Below are 20,871 nucleotides of genomic sequence, written 5' to 3' on the forward strand. Positions count from 1 at the left end.
TCTTCATCTAGGTGACTGTGTGACTCACTCCCTCACCTCCTCCAGATCTTTGTTCAAATCTCACCTTCTCGGTGAAGCCCCTTCTGACCTTTCCATTCAGTTTGCACCTATACCAGCCAGGGGCCTTCCTTAGTGGCTTGGACGGTAAAGAATCTACCTACAATGCAGGAGACCCAGATTCTATTCCTGGGTCGGGGACATCCCCTGGAGAAGGGAATGGCAACCCATTCTAGTATTCTTGCCTGGAGAATTCCATGGACAGAGGAGCCTGGTGGGCTACAGTCCATGGGGTTGCAAAGAGTTGGCCATGACTGAGCGACTAACACTTTCACTTTTCAGCCAGAACTGCTCCTGACCTGGACCCATTCCTTTCCCATGACACCAGTACTGATGGCACTCAATATATCAGCTATTTATTATCAATATTATTATTTTTTCTAGTATGCTAAAATAAGCATTAGCCAGCAGTACACTTGCTAAACATTTTTGAACAGCTATATATATAGCTTATTCTTTAAATGGATCATTCTTTAATCACTACCCTACTGCTGGATATTTAAATTGTGTCCAGTGTTTTGTTAGTATAAATCATGCAAATGTGCTATGAACCTTTTGGTAGAAGGTGTTTGTCCATTTCTTAGGCATTAAAAGAGATTTTTGGAAAAGGGATGATTTGGGTCAAGATGTATTATATCCAGTGATACAAACTCAACTCAGAGTGGCAGAGGTAAATTAAAGGAAATTATTGGTTTATGTATTTGAAAAACATAGGGGTAGACTTCAGGCGGGGCTGATTCCAGATGTTCAGTCCATGTCACCTGGCTTTGGTTCATTATCTTCATATCCGCATTCCTCTGTGTTGGCCTCATTCTAAGTTGGCCTTCATCGTTGAGGGCAAAATTGCTACTGGCAGCTGCTGTTCTCGTGCTGCCAGCTCTGTGTCCCCTCTTAGATAGAGAGACATCCTCTTCCAGGATTTTCAGCAGAATCTCAGGACAGATTCTCACTGGCTCAAATTGAATTGTGCCATCTCTGAATCATTAACTTTGGCCATGGGACAGGGATAGGCTAGAGTGGGGGTCATGATGACATCCCACCCAAACCCCATAGTCTGAGGGTAGGTGACCTCCTGTTTCCCAGAGGAGACTCAGGGCCCTTCTGCCCAAATGGGGAATGGCTGCTAGGCAGGCCCCAAGCTACAGATCTTCATTTGACTTAGGAACATCCTAAGGACTCTTAAGTCTTTATATATATATATATATATATATATATAAATAAACAAGATAGCAGGGAAAGTCAGAGGAGCCCCGTTGCTATGCATTTCTGGGTGTGGAGAAGGAAATGGCAACCCACTCCAGTACTCTTGCCTGGAAAATCCCATGGATGGAGGAGCCTGGTAGGCTGCAGTCCGTGGGGTCACTAAGGGTCGGACACGACTGAAGAGACTTCACTTTCACTTTCCACTTTCCTGCATTGGAGAAGGAAATGGCAGCCCACTCCAGTGTTCTTGCCTGAAGAATCCCAGGAACGGGGGACCCTGGTGAGCTGCCGTCTATGGGGTCGTACAGAGTAGGACACGACTGAAGCGACTTAGCAGCAGTAGCAGCAGCAAGGTCAGCCTAATCAGATGGCAGCCTGCTTTCACTCTCATCATGGAGGAGTGAGAGATGGGGAGTAGCGTAGGTCTCAGCTCCTAGGGGAATGAGACTCGGTGGCCTGTAGGTAGTACTGCCTCCCTGAGTGCATGGTTCAGTGATGAATGTTAGAGACAGTCTCTGAATGTGAGGAGCAGAAACATTGCTGAAAATTTCCCCAATTTTCCCACTGGTACTAGTAGTATCCAGATGAATTTGGAGGCTGCTAACAGTTGGAATGTGTAGCCAGGATTCATCGTCTATACATTTTTGTATCAAATTGAAATGTGGAGACAGGTTTGGGGTGAAGTAGAAAAGAATAGCTTTGTTGCTTTGCCAGGTGAAGGGGGATACAGCCAGCTAATGCAGTTTTATTGCAGTGTTTTATTGCAGTGGTTCAAAGAGGAAGGTGTGATCAGTTCATAGACATTCTGTGATTGGTTGGTGGTGAGGTAATAGGGAGCATCATCAACCTTCTGGTCCTACTGGTCTGGGCTGTGAGTGCTTGTGGACAGCATACAGTTAACTTCTCCCACCTCATGGGAGTTTCAGTATATACAAAACTGCTAACAGATCCCTGGAATAGGAAATGGCAACCCGCTCCAGAATTCTTGCCTGGGAAATCCCATGAACAGAGGAGCCTGAAGGGCTACAGTCCATGGAGTCGCTAAGATACTGCTATGTATATATCCCTCGAGAGGGAACCAGGATCCTGTTGTAAGTCTGCACTATTGTTTGTTGGCTGCTCCTCCCTTGTCTCTACATCCCTTCCCTTCCTTTATTAGAATCTGCTGTTTGGAACTCAGGGAAGGCCTTGGAGGCTGAATGAAGCCTGTTTCCTGCAAACAAGAAAACAAGTGACCAGAAAGGCTTTTGCATGCAGGGCCCTGCTTAGTTTCAGGTGCTCTATTCAGGAGCAGCTTCAGTATTAAACAGCCTCGCACCACGTGCTGAGAGCCACAGAGACTTCATTACCTTCAGCCGGACCTCTGCGTCAACCACGAACAGCCTTCCTAGGAGAGCATTGCCCTTGCAATGGGGTTGGATCTTGCCAGCTTGCAGCGTAATGGCCTGAGGTCAAAAGGGCCTTTTCCTCTTTGTTGTCCAGCATTGAGTCTAGCACCTGCATGAAAGGCACCGCTGGACTTTTGATGGATCTTTGCTGGCTTCCCAGCTCCCTTCAGCCATGTACATGTGGGCTGCAGGGCCACCTGCCCTGTAATCTCTGCCTTGGTGGGTCATTCTGGCCCAGGACTTCTTCAAATGGAACTCGTTCTGAGCGTGAGGGAGGCTGAAAATGCCAAGATGAAAACCGCACAGTTGGCTCTCTTTCTGTGGGAGCAGGGGCTGTCTAAACTAGTCCCACCTTTAAGGCCCTTCTTATCCCAGAACTAGATATGTCTTGTCCAGTTATGGCTCCCCACACTCCTGCCCCAACCAAAAGTCATTTACTCTTCAAAAACTCCTAAAAAGCTGACTGATCTCTTCCACTGGGTCCTGTGCTAATGATTATTTGCTGTTCTGTCATCTCAAAAGCTTGGGGATTGCTCCCACAGGACAGCTGCCAGAGCTGTAGCCAAGTGGAGGGCCCTTCAGTGCACCCTCAATTCCCCACACAATCTTCAGCCGCTCTCATCTAGAAAATTAGATGGAACCAATTTAGAAGTAAATGGGACATGGGAATGCCTTCCTTCTCTTAAGGACTCTACATGGTCATGGAGCCCTCCTGCTCCCGTTTTCCTTGATGCATGGGGGTGTAGAACAACATAAAGATTTCACTTGTCCTATCAGTGATTCATCCACTGGGCAGGCTTAAGCCACACAAGCAGAATTTTCCAGTATAGTTCTGAAAGTACATGATATCATGGGCCTTGACTGCCATGGAGTCAGGGAAATCCCACCCTTCAGCGGCTGTCTCCTCTGTTGGATTCTAGAGTCTCTGAGACAAGGTTCCTTGTGTTTCTTAATAAAATCAAGTGGGCGTCAACTTTGAAATCTGTAACTTGTGGAGCCCTATGTCAATGTCACAGGTTTGGAGACCTATAGCAAGGTCACAGGACAAAAATCTCTGGAATTAACCAGGTTCCATAGCAACTATTGCCATGAGCCTCCTGATGTAAACCTGCCAATTCCTTGACCCCATATTAGGTAAAATACCCACTCTATTTAATCTACCCTGGTAAAGGAATGGCAACCCACTCCAGCATTCTTGCCTAGAAAATTCCACAGACAGAGGAGCCTGTGTTTATACCCCATGCCTGTGTCTCTGCTCCTCAGTCTGTGTAACAAACCATGGCCAACCCTAACTCTGATGTTTCCAAGTTTCAATTCCAACAGGGTAAATTGACCAACTAGAATCCCAGTCTCAACTATTCGTTTATTTTTTAGTTGGAAACTTTACTAGAACACTTGCCAATCACGTGTCCCAATTATCTATAAAAATCAAGTCAGTAGTTGGTTGCTTATAACATTCAAAGGGGCTTCCCTGGTGGCTCAGTGGTAAAGAATCTGCCTGCCAATGCAGGAGACTCATTCAGTCCCTTGGTTGGGAAGATCCCCTGGGAAAGGAAATGCAACCTACTCTAGTATTCTTGCCTGGGAAATTCCATGGACAGAGAAGCCTGGCGGGCTACAGTCCATGGGGTTGTGAAGAGTTGGACACGACTGTGACTGAACGACAACAGCAGCATTCAAAAATCCATCAAATTGTTGCTAGGCAAAGAAGATAGGTATATTGACATACTAGATTAGGTCTACTAGGAACTTGGTCAGAGTTGGGAGAAATGAGTTCTTAGTGTATTTATCAGCTACATCCTTTATAACAATAAAATTCTTAGATTCTATTTCTGCTACACAGAGGACTTCCTTATACATAGAAAATGAAACATGTTTGGGTTGCCCTGGGTTGGATGACCCACCCCTGTGGCTGAGGGCAGGAGTACTAAGCCCAGTATGGCTGCCTGGGGTCCACGTGGATAAGCAGAGACCAGCTCTCAGAGAAGGGACATGTGCTGAGTTGAGTGGGAGTCCAAGGGGATGTTGACTTCCATGCTCTGTATCCACGCCTTCCTTACTCCTTGAGTGAGTGCTTGTAACACCTGTGCCTGGAACAATCCACTTCACAGCCTTGCTGACCCTCAGGGTTGGGTTTCATTCTTTATTAGTGAGTGGGCATGTGCTTGTTTAATACGGCTTTTGCCTGGAACCCTGCCTTATTAAGTCAAGTCGAGAACTGTCTTGGAAGCTGCATGTGGTTTTGGCACAGAACAGATCACAGAATCAGAAAAAAAGTGCTGCCCAATTGACTTGCCCCCCAAAAGGTAGATTGGTTTTTGAGTATGGATGAAATATGTCTTAATTATAATTGTGGCACCTACTTTTGTAGACATCTCTTGTTTAAGATAATTTATTCTTGTTTTCCTAAACAGTTTTATTGAGGTCCACACTGGATTTTAAGCTCTGGAGGGCAAGAGATTTTTTTCCAACTGTGCTAGCAATGGTGTGTGTATCAGTAAATACCTTATTATGAGAACAGTTCAGATGGTTACAGTTTCACTTTCAAAGTTTAATCTGGTTCCTACCCCTCTATTCCCAGTTGTTAAATTCTCAGTGTCTCAGCAGTCATTTGAGTGACAATCGCTTGAGTGTTTTCATTCGGAAGCTGGCCCTTTGGTGCTTCAGGGTACGCTGGGAAGGGAGGTCCTTGCAAGTGAAGTCTGGAATCTTCATATCACTCTTGAATTTTTTTTTTTTAATTCTCAGATATGACAAGTACAGTTAATTTTTAATTTCCTTCTCATAGAACTTTTCCAGTGATGTTTAAAAGGCCATATCAAATATATGAATACTCTCACAAATGAGAGAAAATATTCACAAGATCTTAAAATATTCTGAATAATATTTTCTTTCTTTTTAGCTGTCTCCGTTATGAGGTACAGCGCCTCTGCTTTTGGGTTTGCAGTAAGTAACCTGAAATGTACTTTTATGAAGTTTTGCACGTTTCTCCCGGGCCCACAAATCTCACGCTGGGGCCTCTGATTTAAGAGGGTGGTTAGCAGATGAGAGAGAGAGCATAACAAACATACCTTTTATGGAAGTCGTTTCTACAAACAATTATAATTTGATAGAAGTAAACTGCAATGACAGTGTATAATTCTCAACAACAGATCAGGGCCACCATGTTTTCTGCAAATCCTTGAGAGGATTTTTTTTTTTAGGGTTTAGCCCTTTCCCCAGCCCCTTAAGGTTGTAGGTTTGAAAATGGGCACACACTGAAGTGAAGCGTTTGCTGATGTGGGCAAAGGTGATGTGAGTTAAGATGGGGCTGCCGTCAATAGGATGTCAGTCTTCAGCCAGACTAGGGGTACCCTGGTTTCTGAACCTGCTTCCTGATGGCAGCTGGTTACAGAAGATGGGTCTCAGATACTGAAAACTTGGGTAAAGTCTCCCCACATCTTCAAGAGAACATTAGTGCTTGTAGTTTTCCAGACAAGAAGTGTGTTGGGGTGAGGTGATTCATGCAAAGAAAGCTCATTTCAACAGCTCTCCTGCTTCAGGGCTTCCTGTACCTGATGGTGTGTATTCCCTGTTCCCAAAGCCACTTTTCCCGTTGTTTTGAGGACTTAATGCTTTGAGGCTGGCAGATTCTTTTCAGAATCTTTTGAAAGGTGTGGACTGTCTCTCCAGAAATTACACATACGTCACCCTCCTACCCTGCCCACCTCTCTCACTCACACTCCTCTCTCCTTCCCCTCCTTTCTTCACTCTCTTCCTACACATTCACTTGTTCATTCGAACAAAAGCATTGGTTTTTGTATCCAATTTCACAGTGTTGGCAGACTTCGTGGAGCACCCTGGGTGACCCCACCCTCACCCCTGGACCCCAGGTAGAATAGTCCTATTGAGAGCCAGAAACACAGAGTCCTTGGCCCAAATTCTTTGCTTGGGATGGACAGGAAAATGCTGAAATCATCTTGCCTGCCCTGGGGAGATCAATTTCACATGTGTCATAAGTGTCACCACCCCACCCCCATCACCAGCGTGCTGGTAGTCAGGGGTCCCTGGAGCAGAGCTCAGCGCACATAGAGTGTGGCTCTCCCCATACCCCCGGCAGCAAGTGGCCAGGAGGAGCCATGACCCTGGCATCACATGGGCGTGTTTGGTGCCCTGACTTAGAATTCCCAGGATCTCCACCTTGAGGATGCTGAGTGGCCAGCATTGTAATGATGTGAAGCCTCTTTGCTCTGAGGTCACTGGTTCAGATGTTCCAAGTCACAGAACAATTGCCATGTGTCTTCACAGTTGCAACCTATTAACTCTGGAAAACCACTAATACTGTGTCTCCTCCTTCTAGTTTGATGCCATCCTCGATGTCCTGTCATCGGCGATTGTCCTATGGCGTTATAGCAACGCGGCTGCTGTACACTCTGCCCATAGGGAGTACATGTAAGTGGATTTTTATCTTCTTTCACTTTGCAGAACCCTTGCCACGTAATCAGGCTGTCAGCATGGCTCACCTTGCAGCTTTGGTACAGTGATGAGAATGAGGTTCCCAAATTGCCTTTGAGAGTGGCTGGTGTGATATCACATATATGATTGGCCCCTTCTGGGATGCTCAGAGAGATGGGATGTCCCCTTATAATTTTCCCTGTTCTCTGCTCTTGAGCCTGGAGTGAATGTTTGTATGCTTATTTGTCTGTCCATCCATTCATCTATTCATTGATCAATCTGAAACTGCACAGCTCAGATTGGGACTTGAACCCACTGTCTTAATTGAAATCATATACTCAGTCTCAGGACTTAGTGAAGCTCAGATTCTTTATGTCTCAGCACAGAAAGAATTTAGTAAGAGATACAAAGTGACAGCTAAGAAGTGGATTTATTTAGAGAGATACACATTCCATAGACAGAATGTGGTCTGTCTCAAAAGGCTAGAGTGGCCGTGGGAGAAACACACTCCACAGAAGAAAATGTGGGCCATCTCAGAAGGCGAAAGGCTCTGAAATATGAGATGGCTAATTGTTTCCTTTAAAAAAATTTTTTTTGTTTATTTGGTGTGCCAGATCTTAGTTGTGGCATGTGGAATCTAGTTCCCTGACCAGGGATCAAACCTGGGTCCCCTGCATTGGGATCATGCAGTCTTAGCCACTGGACCACCAGGGAAGTCCTGGGGTGGTTAGTTTTATGGGCTGGATAATTTCATAGACTAATGAGTAGGAGGATTACTCCAACTAGCTTGGACAAGGGACAAGGATTTCTAGGACTAGGGCCATCACCCACTTTTTGGCCTTTTATGGTTTGCCTCAGAACTGCCATGACACTGGCGGATACGTCATTTAGCTTGCTAGTGTATTACAATGAGCGTGTGTATAATGAGGCTTCAGGTCTACTGGGCGTTGACCCTTCCACCACCTTAGACCTAGTTGGTTCTAACCAATTTTTGTCATGTCCTATGTCAATGCCCCCATATCCTATGACATATGCCCATGTCATTCTTTTAAAGGTCATGCCCTACCTCCTTCCCTCCTGTTTCAAATCCATCTAACAATTCATTCATCCTTCCATCTTCTTTCTCTTTATGTTACTGAAATTTTTGTTCCTTTGAATTTTCATGCTTTTTTTCCCATTCTTTTTAAGTAAGATGTGTTCTCCACTGTGATTTACAGAGGACATTTTGAAAGCATTCTAAATTATTCTACTGGTCTTCTGTCCTTCTGTGTATTAGAAAATATTGCTTCCTCAGTCTCCACGTTTCTTGGGTGATTATTTGTCTTTAAAGTACTTGTGTTTGTGACCATAAAGTGTGTATCTTTTTCAATTTCCATTTTTTATATTCCTGGTAATTCCCAGGTTCCAAAGTCAGATTTGTTGACTTTGAATCTCAGCTCTACAACTTGTCAGCTTTGTGACCGTGGGAAGCTATCCTAACTGCTCTATGCTTTGTTTCCTTATCTGGAAAAAAGGGGGTATTTGAAAATTATGTGAGTGAGATACTAATCATCATGATATATGACATGATATCATATTATATATATAAACTTATGACAGTGTCTGGCATGTAGTTCAGTAAACTTTAGCTGCCATCATTATTAATTATTAAGGGGGTTTCCCTGAGACTGCGTCACCGTGGCTTGTCATTAGAGCAAGAGCTTTACTCCACTTCTATAGCTTTTGGACACCTGAATACAAATGAGGAAATGCCCTGTTGTTTGTGGTGGTGCCTAGACAAGAGGTACTCTTGATGGAGAACCTGTGTCACACTCAGCCATATAAATGTTGATTGTCAGGGGACTCAGGAAATAGTAATATATCTGAGGTTGCTTGTGCCAAATGGAAGTCTTTTGAAAGATGATGCCAAAACGGACTCACAAATGAGAGCCAATTTTAGTTTAGTTTTGGCTTGAGACAGAGCACTAAAGCTCCTTTTGAGTGTTAAATTAGCCCTTTTAAGAAATATAATTAAAATATCAAATCTGTGACATCATAGATGATGTTATTTAGGATAAAGTTAATTTTTGAAAAAGTGAGTCCGTTTACTGGTTGGAAAAATCAATAAGCAATAGTAGTAAACTGATTTTGCAAAAGATAATGATGGTTCCATAGTGATCAAAGTTGAATTACCACCTGTCTAGCCAAAGGAACCCTGAATACATCTACCCAGGCTGTTACTGATTGGTCTTTGAGGAATACAGTAAGAACAGTCTAGAGAGTGCAGTATAGAGATATGCTTGACTTTCAAGAGCTAGTTCCCTATCCTGTCAGATGAACACATTCTTTGGATCCATAGTTCTGTTACCAACATGGCAGCCACTGAGGCTCTTTTAGCATTTATATGTGGCTGCTCCTAACTGAGAGGTTAATACACACACCAATACACTATTAACAGAGGTTAATAAAATATACACCAAATCCTGAAGATGTAAGAAAAAAGAATATAAACATTTTATTAATATTTAGAAAACAATATGGATTACTTGTTGATATAAGAATATTTGGGATATATTGGGTTAAATAAACTATTACAATTTTACTTCTGTTTACATTCTTAATGTGGCTTTTAGAAATTTAAAATGACATATGGGACATGTTTTAAATTTCTGTTGGGCCTTGCCCTCTGAAAAGAAAGCTCTTCCCTCTGCCTTGCTTATTTTAGCATTAATAATCCAGAATTTGATTTGCAATTCTAGAAAGAATTGTGCTCACTGCTTCTCAATTTCTCTTTTCTAATTTGCTTTTTAAATCTGATTTCCTTTATGCTAAAGTGAGTCTCTTACATATTAGTCACAAAGCCACAAATTATTGTGGCTTTTCTATAGTGTTGGGATCTCAGTGAAACCAGGTGGCCAGCATGTTATCCAACATTGATTGATGATAAGAAATGTCATTGGTTTCACTGTTTTTAACGATCCCCAAATATATACCCTTAAAAATGTATCTTTAATAATACCCATAAGGCAGAAACTCACCAGTTTGCTTTGATAATTCCCAGATGATTATTCCATGTGATGATGCCCATGGATTCATTTGGAGATTCTTAATCTAGAAATTAAAACAACACTCAGAATCCTCTGTATTGTTGGTTTAGTTTAGATTTTTAATCCCTGGCTCATGCCATGTAAATTAAAAATTCATGAAATCACTGCCAGCTGAGAAACTGGTGTTTGCATATTAATGAGCATGAATAATTATAAGGGGCAAAGCTAGAAAACTACTGGCTTTCAGTTAGTTGCTGGAGAATAAGTTTTGAGAAAATGAGGAAATATCCAACCAGTCCTTAGTTAACTCTTCTAACTTTCCCTCTTTTGTTTCTAAGCTTCAGAGTGCGTCTTGAACTTGGAATTGCCAATGCAAAGTGATAGAAACCCTGCTCAGCCTTCTGCCTGATGACTGTGGGCACTGACTGTGGATGTGGTGGGTGTTTGATACTCAGAGGGAGAGAGTGTGCCTTCAGCCCCGCCACAGAGCAGAGTGCCAATAAGCTTTGCTTTGTGTCACACTTTTTTATTGTGGGGAAAAACATATCGTATTTACCATCTTAAATATTTTAAGTTTACAGTTCAGTGGTGTTAGGTGTATTCGCAGTGTTGTGGGCAGATCTCGCAAATTGAGACTCCATACTGATTACACAGCTTCCTATTACCCCTCCCCCAGAGCTGGGTAACTGCTGTTCTACTTTCTCTCTCTATGAATTTGACGACTCTAGGTAGGTCCCTCACATAAATGAAATGATACAGTTTTTGTCCTTTTGTGACTGGCTTGTTTCACTTAGCATGATGTCCTCAAGGTTTACCCATGTTATAGCATGTATCAGAGTTTCTTTCCTTTTGAAGGCTCTGTAATATTCCATTGTATGCATAGACCATATTTTGTGTATCCTTTCATCAACCAATAGACATGTGGGTTGTTTTCCTCTCAGCCTTAATAAATAAGGAACTGTGAGCATGGATGTACAAATATCTCTTCATTGACCCTGCTTTCAATTCTTTTGGAAATACACCCAGGAGTGAGATTGGTGAGTCATGTGGTAGGACTATTTTTAATGTTTTAAGAAACCTCCATACTGTTTTTCCATAGCAGTTGCTCCATTTTGTAATTCCACCAACTAGTTATCTATTTTGAAAAGCTCCAAGTTTAATCGGTTACCATCTTGTCGTAGGGAATATGTATATGGGGAAAGCGAACCGTCGGGCTTACGTGTTGTCAGGGCTTTCAGGAGACCCGGATAGAAGCAGGGGCAAGGGAGGGCTTCTGAGAACATACCAGGACATCCAGATGGCTGAGGGCTGGGAGGGAGGACCAGACAAGGTGAGTGAGTAGTCATGTTGGATTAGAATCCCACTTCTGTTGGTGGCTGTTGGTGTGGGGCACTATCTTGACAATGGGATGCTAAGAACCAGGATTTCACAGGTGGTTCATTTATTGTGTGGATTTAGGGTGGGAGTGAGTGGCTGATAACCTACTTACCCCTCCCCCCATCACCTTTCCCCTTTGGTAACCATAAGTTTATTTTTATAATCTGTGTGTCTATTTTGTAAATAGGTTCATTGGTGTCATTTAAAAAAAAATTAAATTCCACATATGAATGATACCATATTTACATATTTATCTTTCTCTGTCTCAGCCAGGTTCCATTAGGGTAAGGGGTGAGGGAGAGAGGCAGAAAAGTCTGGGTAGGTAGAAACTGGGAGTAGGATGAAAGCGTTAGTGGGGAAAGGAGCAGGGCCACCCAGGAGGGCACCGAGGAGTGTGGTTACAGGGTGGGGTGGTGACGGTTGTCCTGGTGATTGTGGGCTTGAGGCCACACAAAAGAATGCTGCTCTCTTTGTGCACTTAGATTGTCATCTCTGAGGTTCGCTAAGTGAGGAAAGCCTGGAGCCAAACCGTGTTTAAAGTCTTTTCTCTTTGGTTTTAACAAATGAGGTTTGCATCCACACAGACTGTTTGGACATATGAACAAAACTTCTGTGAGCACACAAAGAAGACTGGCAGCAGGGTCGCCTCTGGGAGGGGCACTGGGGACAGAAAAAGAGGGGAGACACTTTCTTTGTATCCTTCAGACCAGAGCTGTGCACTGAACTCTCTGTGATAATGGACATGTTCTCTATACTGTCCAGTATGGTAGCCATTAGGCACATGTGACCTTTGAGCCCTTGACATATGGCTAGAATGATGGATGATCTGGATGTTAAACTTTATTTAATGTCAATTAATTTAAATAGTCACACCTGTGGCTAGTGGCTACCATGTTGAACAAAGCCTCTTTAACTGGTTTGATCATTTTTTTTTAGTCACTAAGTCGTGTCGACTCTTGTGATCCCTTGGACTGCCAGGCTCCTCTGTCCATGGGTTTCTCCAGGCAAGAATTCTGGAGTAGCTTGCCATTTCCTTCTCCAGGGGATCTTCCCAACCTAGGAATTGAACCCGGGTCTCCTGCATTGCAGCATCATTTTTAATCTATTAAAAAAACCCAACAGACAAAGTTGTTAATAAATCAGTGTCCAGGGAATTTGGAAATGAGAGGAAGATATGGCGGGGAGGAGGTGATGGAGCCAGAGGGTGTGGGGGAAATTAGTGCAGGAGGAACTTGGCAAGATTGGAAGACATGGAGAATTTCACGCCTCTCTTAGCCATGCCCAGCCCTGGGTACCATGTAAGTCCACAGGAAGTATCACAGCCTCCTGCTGCCGTCTGCTGTGGAGGGCCATCAGGATGCTTGCCACGGAAGGTACAGCTTGATGCTCGCTGGGGGCCGGTGACATTTTGCATATGATTGCAGCACAGGTGGGAGGCCCCCCCGAAGGTGTCCCAGTGCCAGCTGTCTGTTTGGGCTATTTATCCATCAACTCCCTGAGATGGAGAGGTGGAGGCAGATGGGAGGCTGTGCACCTTTACAGGCTTCTCATCCTGCTACAATGAAGCAAAAACGCAGCCTGCGAGGTTGTTCTCTTGTGCCAAATGTACCTCCAAATGGCATTACGCTCTGCATCATTTCAGGAAGCAAATGTGAGAGGAATGGAGAAGTATTCTTAGAGAGACAGAATCTTTTGTGTGTCTTCTCCTGTGAAGAAGCTGGGACACACTGATTCTCAAGGAGGCAGGGCATTCACTCTGTTTCTCTTTTCATTTTGCTTGGCCTGAACACTGCCAGTTGACAGGATAGCTTGATAGTCTTTTGATCCCTGGTTTCAGTAGCATCCTTGCTGGTTTTGAAGCCAGTGCCAGAAATTGAAAAAAAACTGATGCAGTCAAGAAAGGATGGGTTGATAATTTGCTTCTGGCATCTAGTCTAAGTAGATTGCAAAGGCGAATGTTGTACCAGGAACATAAAATAGTACCACATCCCCCCACCCCACCTTCTCAGGGAGCATCCTATCTGATCATAAATTGAGGGCTCTGGGAAGGTGAATTGCATTTTCCCCACATTTGTCTAGTGCTCTTAACTTTACAAAGCTAGAGTGTGTTTTAGCTCAAGAACAGACCTTGAACTAGAAAAGTAAATAACTTCGGAGATGCCCTCTGTGACTGATGAGAGCTAATGTAGAAGGTAGGGTCTTGATAGCAGGACACGAGCTCATTCATCTGCCTGGAAGAATTTGGGTTTAGTCTTGCCTGAAGGCAGAAGGGAGTTGCTTTCCACTGTCAGGAAAAGAACATATGAAACCTGTCAGACATAGACATGATATTGATGGGTTGTTATGCAGTGGGCAGGATGTATATTAGAAGAAGGAGGGTAGGTTTGATCCCTGTTACAAGTTAAATTGTGTGTCACTGAAAGATGTTGACGTTCTCATCCCCTGTACTACAGAATGATAGTTTATTGGAAAATAGGATCTTTGCAGATGTCGGTAAGTTAGACAAGGTCTGAATCCAGTAAGATTAGGGTCCTTGTGAGAAGAGTAGACACATAGAGACAGCGGCACTCAAGGAGAAAATGACTGTGTGACAGTAGAGGCAGAGTTCAGAGCTAAGGGATACAAGGGTTGTTGGTAAACCCCAGCAGCTAGCAGAGGCAAGGAAGGCTTCTGCCCTGCAGGTTTCAGAGAGAGTGTGGGCCTGCAAACACCTTGATTTCAGGACTTTGAGACCCCAAAACTGTAAGATAGTAAGTTTCTTTTGTTTTAAGCCCCCCAGTTTGTGGTGCTTTGATAACAGCAGCACAGGAAACTAATACTCTCCCTGAGAAGAGTTCTCTATCAGACCTGCACTCATTTGCTCTGAGCTTCAGTGATACATTCATCTTTTGAAATTTCAGTTTTCTCATGTGTGAAAGGGGGAGGGCCATAATAGCTATCAAAGGTCACTGAGATGAAGCTTAAACATGGTATTGAATGTGATGTCAATATATGCTCAAAAATGTCAGATCATTATGTTCCATCTTGAGAGTTTTGAATTTTTTTTTTCCAGTCATACTGGGATAGTTTTTCATTGTCTGCACTATTGTTCTGTTTTCCTTTTCAAGAGTGTGGGATAAAAGACTCTACAAAGAAAAATGGGAAAAACTCAAATACATGCTTTGGCATATGTAGAAAGTTGCTGTCAACCTTGAGATATGGAGTAGCAGTGTAGTGAAGTGATAAAAGATTATTCCTGATTTCATCTCACACACTGCCCCCACCCCTGCAAAGTCTGAAACAGGACAAAGCAATACATGATCACTGTAAAATTTGAGGTAATTTCTAGTGGCACAAATACAAAAAACGTACTAGCTATAGGACCCCCTGGAGCTAACATTTCGATGGGGTGTGTGTGTGTTTGGCGTGTGTGTGCACTAAAGCACTCATGTGCATGGTTATACATACATCCTTTTTTCCCCACATAAAGAGGTGATCTATATTTACCCCTTTGAAAACTGGGTTTCTCTGCTACCACCATGTTTTGAACATCTTCTCATCTTAGGACAGAGATATGTTATTTTTTTTATAGCTATGCAGTATTCTATGTATGGATTTAACATAATTTGTTTAAGCAATTTTCTACTGAAGACATGGGTTGTTTTCAAAGTCTTGGGGTTAGAAACAACCTGAAATAACTGTCCTGACACATTTTTATTCTTACGCTTGTCCTCTTATTTCTTAAGGATAAATTACTAGACATCTGGGTCAAATAATATGCTAACTTACAGTTGTGATACCTGGTGTTAAACTGTGCTCCAAAAAGGTCATACTGATTTACATTCCCACTGCCAGGGGTGAGGATGTGTGTTTACTCACTTTTGCCAGCACTGTGTTCTCATTCTTTTCGATCATAGCCCCCTGTCCAGGTGGAAAATTGAATTCTCTATGTTAAAGTACATTTAAAAAAATGTTAGTCACCAGTCTAGCTGAGCATATTCGCATATGTGTTTTTGGCATTTGTATTTCTTTTGGAAAATGGGTTGCCAGAATTTCAAATAGGATTAAAAGTCTTCTATTTCCATTTTGGGACATTGCCCAGACTCTGGTTGCTAGAACTTTGGTGACTGAGGAAGTACAACTTCCTTCTTGCTCTGGCCACCGTCACTCATAATTTTTTTCTTTCTTTTGCTGTGCCATATTTTTTTTCCTTTCATAAATCTAATTACCTATGATGTATTTAATGTAGTAGTAGATTTTTTATTTTCCATCACCCTCGCAAGATTTTATACTCACAGAAACAAGAGTATTCCTTAACTGTCTTGTTCTTTTTATCTCCTAGAACAATGCCTGGCATTTAGTAGGTGCTGGTTAAAGAGTTGTGAAATAAAAAATTGAGCTATGGAACCCCTGCATCTTTTTTTAAATTAATTTTTATTGGAGTATAGTTGCTTTGCAGTGTTGTGTTAGTTTCTAATGTACAGCAAAGTGAATCAGCCATACACATACATCTCCTCCCTTTTGGACTTCCTTCCCATTCAGGTCACCAGAGTGCATTAAGTAGAGTTCTCTGTGCTAGAAGTTTGTTAACTGTTTCGCAGATAGATGGAACATGTATCTCATTTGTTATCTGCTTTATACATAGTATCAATAGCGTGTATGTGTCAGTTCCAGCCTCCCAATTCCTCTCACCCCTGCCTTTCCCCCTTGGTGTTCATGCATTTGTTCTCTGTGTCTGTGTCTCTATTTCTGCTTTGCAAATAAGATCACCCATTGGAACCACTTCATCTTATGTAAAGTTTTCATAGCCTTTATTAAGAGCATAATAAGTATTCCCTGAGCACCTGCTCTGTGCCAGGTATGCCAGGATGTGCTTTCGGTACAGGTATTATTTAACACTTAATAGAAATGGTGAACACTGCTCCTGAAGGCTCATGGCTGGTAAATGGATGCGCCTGGGGTTTGAACCTAGGTCTTGCTTGCCTGGACATTTGCATGTCACCATTATGCAACCCTGCCTCTCCAGGTGAGCATTTGTGTGTCTTAGTTATACCACTTTTTAAAAACATCCCTTCCACCCCCAGAAATGACCCTTGCTAGCAATTAACTGCAACCTAAAATAAATGGAGGGAGAGGGAAAGTGGAATTAAGAACTATAAAATTAGGCAACGTGAAGTGCAGTCCTGGGCTTTGGTTCTGTGTGTGGTGGTGAGGTGGTTGGCAGTTGGCCAGACAAGGATAAACTGCCCGGGCCACCTTGGGACAGGCTAAGGACTGGAGTGGCTCTCCCAGGAGCAGGTGGCCGTGTCCTGGGTCACCTGGCAAAGGACGGCCGTGACAGGCACGGTAGCCCTTGGTATCTGAAAAGCCTTGCAAATGAGGGTCATTCGCCTTAGCTGTCATGCTCTTTGCAGCTTTGGTTGCTGTTTTCAGGCCAAGCTGGCAGCTGAGTGGGGCTTTCTGGATCCTGGGCTGAGGGCTTTGCCGTCAAGGAATAGGAGCCAGTGCTGGTCCCCAGCTGTGGCCTCTTCTCTGGTACCTGCTGCAGGTTGGGGTGCTTGCTGTTTAGTTTCACCCTCAAGATGGTCACCCTTTGGAAATTTGGGCCTGAAAGTCTCGTTGTCTGTCATCCTTTTATCTTCCATTCTGGGCTGCGGTAGCCTAAGCCACTGCCTGTTCTTGGAGGTGAATGGACTTAGTTCAGGAGCCCTCTTTGAAGTGGGGAGGTCTGAGGCCTTTGAGAATGAGGCCTGTCTCTTTGTGGCCACCTTTGCTGGCAGGAGACGTTGGTACACACTTTCCTTCCTCTGAGGAGTCCTATTTTCAGAGGAAAACTCTGAGGGCTTGGTTCCTTCACAGTTGTCTTTAAAGGTTCAGGGTCAGAATTTTCATGCATATTTCTTTTCCCTTCAGTCTCTAGAGCTTGTCCTGTGTGTTAGCTGTTGAACATGTAAAATTAAATTTTGTATAGTACTTGCTACTAATGACTGCTGCTGCCAAGTCGCTTCAGTCATGTCCGACTCTGTGCAACCCGATAGACAGCAGCCCACCAGGCTCCCGTCCCTGGGATTCTCCAGGCAAGAACACTGGAGTGGGTTGCCATTTCCTTCTCCAGCTACTAATGACTAGTTAACACTGAAATGTTGATGTTGGTGATAGCCGGTGGTGACGTTCTTCTTTATGCTTTCTGATTTTTCTGAAAAACATTTTACAAGGTACATGTGTTAGTTTTGTAATCCTATCAAGCTCACTATTTTTCCTCTGGGGGAGTATAAAAGGCAAGCCAGCGTGGGAACAAAGAATAAAGCCCTCCTCTCCTCTCTGTTGGTTTTCCCTGCCATGATTACCCTATGGGTGCTGCTCTTCTTACCGTCAATGTCACAGGGTGCTTTTAGCTGTGATACTAGGCTTAGGAAGGGACCCAGCACAGCTCATGTAGCCTTCCTTTGCGGGTTGGGGGTGGGGGAGTCAGTCAGTGAAATTGCCTTGATTGTAATTCTGGTAACTTTTTTCTCCCTGTCTCCTTTCTCTAAATAGATACATCCTTTTGAGCTTTTAGTTAGCACAGGCTTTACAAACATCTCTATATGATTTGGCTTCTTCGTATCACTAAATAGAAAGCAGCTAAAGGGATACTTCAGCTTTTTGTTTTTTTGTTTATTGAGAATAGTTTCTACCCACCTCATAAAATGGTTATGAAGAGCCAGGAAGATAATATAGGTAAAGTTTCTGGTCATAGTATTGCTTGTTACATACAGTAGGTATTAGATAAATAGGGTTATTTTTAACAGTAGGCTTTCTAGGCAAAATAGAGAAAGCTTTTTTTTTTTTTTTTAATGGCTTTAGTGAAGCAGACTCAGCGATCTAGAGAACAAACTAGTGATTACCAGTGGAGAGAGAGAAGGGGGCAATAAAGGAGTGGGGAGGAAGAGGTACAAACCATTAGGTATAAAATAAGCTACACAGTAAACAACAAGGACCTACTGTATTGGCACAGGGAACTGTATTGAATATACTGTGATAAGCCCTAATGAAAAAGAATATGGAAAAGGCTATATATTTATATAACTGAATCACTTTGCTGTGTAGCAGAAATTAACACAACACTGGAAATCAGCTATACTTCAATGAAACAAATTATATATAAAAAAGAAAAAATACAAGGATATATTGTACAGCACAGGGAAGGTAGCCAATATTTTATAGTAACTATAAATGGAGCTCAACCTTTAAAAATTGTAAATCACTATATTATACACCTGTAACTTATCTATTATTGTATAGCAACTATACTTCAGTAAAAAATATTAGAAATAGCTTTTAAAATATACTTCACACAGCATACATGTCAGGAGAAGGCAATGGCACCCCGCTCCAGTACTCTTGCCTGGTAAATCCCATGGACGGAGGAGCCTGGTGGGCTGCAGTCCATGGGGTTGCTAAGAGTCGGACACAACTGAGCGACTTCTCACTTTTCACTTTCATGCATTGGAGAAGGAAATGGCAACCCACTCCAGTGTTCTTGCCTGGAGAATCCCAGGGATGGGGGAGCCTGGTGGGCTGCCATCTCTGGGGTCGTGCAGAGTTGGACACAACTGAAGTGACTTAGCTGCAACAGCAGCATACATGTTTATACACTGGAAGTGTACATGTCAGTGGCTTTTACTATTTTGCAGTTCTGCATATCTGTCAATATAATCAATTTTAGAACATTTTTACCACCATCCAAAGAAGCCTCATTCTTTTTAACTTTCACCACTCCAACCTCTCCTAATTCCCTTTCCCCCTTCCCAGTCCTTGGCAACTATGATCTCCTGTCTGCCCCTGTGGTTGCCCATCCAGGACCTCTCAAGTAAGTGGAATCATATTTTACTTAGTATGTTTTCATCCCTTACTTAGTCTGTCATTTAGCATAGTGTTTTCCACATCTCCATACCGTAGTGGGTATCAGTGTTTCCTTTTTGTTGCTGTATAATATTCCACTGTATGGATGTGCCACAGTTAATTTATCCCTCCCTCCATTGATGGACATATGTGTTGTTTTACATTTTAGCTTTTATGAATAATGCTGCTGTGAACATTTCTGTGCAGCTGTTTGCATGGAGACATGCTTTCATTTTAAGGGGATTTATACCTAGGAGTGGAATTGCTGGGTTATATGGTGACATTTGAGGAACTGTCAAACTGTTCTCCAGAGTTGCTGTACCGTTTTACATTCCTGCCAGCAATTATGAGGGTTCTAATTCCTCCATATCCTTGCCAGCACTTGTTATTATCTGTCTTTTTGATTCTCGCCATACTAGTGGGTGTGAGTAATATCTTTGTGGTTTTGATTTATATTTGAGAGTTCACATGCTTTGGAAAAATCACCCTTTTCTTCCTTTGTTTTAGTCTTGGTCTTGATTCCCACAGACCCTTTAGAAGTTGCATTACTCCTGCTAGTCAGGTGGCTTGGGTCCAGAGAAGCCCTCCTCTGAGAGGTCCTCCATCCCACTGATGATGTCCTCTGGCCTCCTTCCAGCTCTGTGGAGTCTGGCTTTTGGCCTTCCAGGCTGAGGTTTGGTTTTAATGGCACAAGGACAAGGGACTCAGCTTAATCATGCTTGTAGAATTGACTATAAAAATAAGGTGCAGTTTATCGGTGGATGCAAAATGTCTCCATCATAAGACCTTGTCTGGGTATCCATGTGGTTCTTCCATATTTGTCCCTGTAGGTAGACCAGTGTAGAAATGCCAGGCATTGGAACAAGCAGGGGTTAGATGGATCAGTGTTTAGTGGATTGGGCTCTGAGACCCTGATATTGGCATATTTTGTAGTATGTGCTCAGTTGTGTCTGACTCTGTGACCCTGTGGACTATATAGCCTGCTTGCCCGGCTCCTCTGTTCATGGGATTTTCCAGGCAAGAATACTGGAGTGAGAGGGTCATTTTCTCCTGCAGGGGATCTTCCCGACCAAGGGATTGAACCCAAGTTTTCTTTCATTTCACACATTGGTTCTTTACCAACTGTGCCACCAGCAGAGATACTATTCAGGACTAAAAGGAACCACCTTTGAGACCAGGCTACTGGCTGAGAGTCTGTCTCCTTTGAAAAACACACTTTGGAGGGATTTACCATATTTGTCTTCATGATTAATTTTTCTTTGTGTTTCCTTAGTTGACCAACCCATTTTTGTTTTATGAGATTTTTCTTCAGTTATGTCAATAGTGTCACCATCTGGTAGCAATGGAGAACTTCCCATTCTTTTCTTTTTTTTAATTTGTGTTTTGAGTGCCTATAGGCCCTAAACATGGAGAAGGCAATGGCAACCCAATCCAGTACTCTTGCCTGGCAAATCCCATGGATGGAGGAGCCTGGAAGGCTGCAGTCCATGGGGTCGCTAAGAGTCGGACACGACTGAGCGACT

At 43.0% G+C, this 20,871-nt stretch overlaps 1 protein-coding gene across 1 annotated transcript in view; it reads left to right on the forward strand.

The window, feature by feature from the left end:
* Nucleotides 1-20,871, forward strand: part of TMEM163 (transmembrane protein 163) — a 269,056-nt gene that overhangs the window by 164,421 nt on the left and 83,764 nt on the right. The window contains exons 3-4 of the mRNA XM_027562048.1: nucleotides 5,551-5,594; nucleotides 6,988-7,079. Of these exons, the coding sequence (XP_027417849.1) occupies nucleotides 5,551-5,594; nucleotides 6,988-7,079 (136 nt within the window). The remainder of the gene's footprint in view (nucleotides 1-5,550; nucleotides 5,595-6,987; nucleotides 7,080-20,871) is intronic.

This window comes from Bos indicus x Bos taurus, chromosome 2 (genome assembly GCF_003369695.1).
Source record: "Bos indicus x Bos taurus breed Angus x Brahman F1 hybrid chromosome 2, Bos_hybrid_MaternalHap_v2.0, whole genome shotgun sequence".
Classification (NCBI taxonomy): Eukaryota; Metazoa; Chordata; class Mammalia; order Artiodactyla; family Bovidae; genus Bos; species Bos indicus x Bos taurus.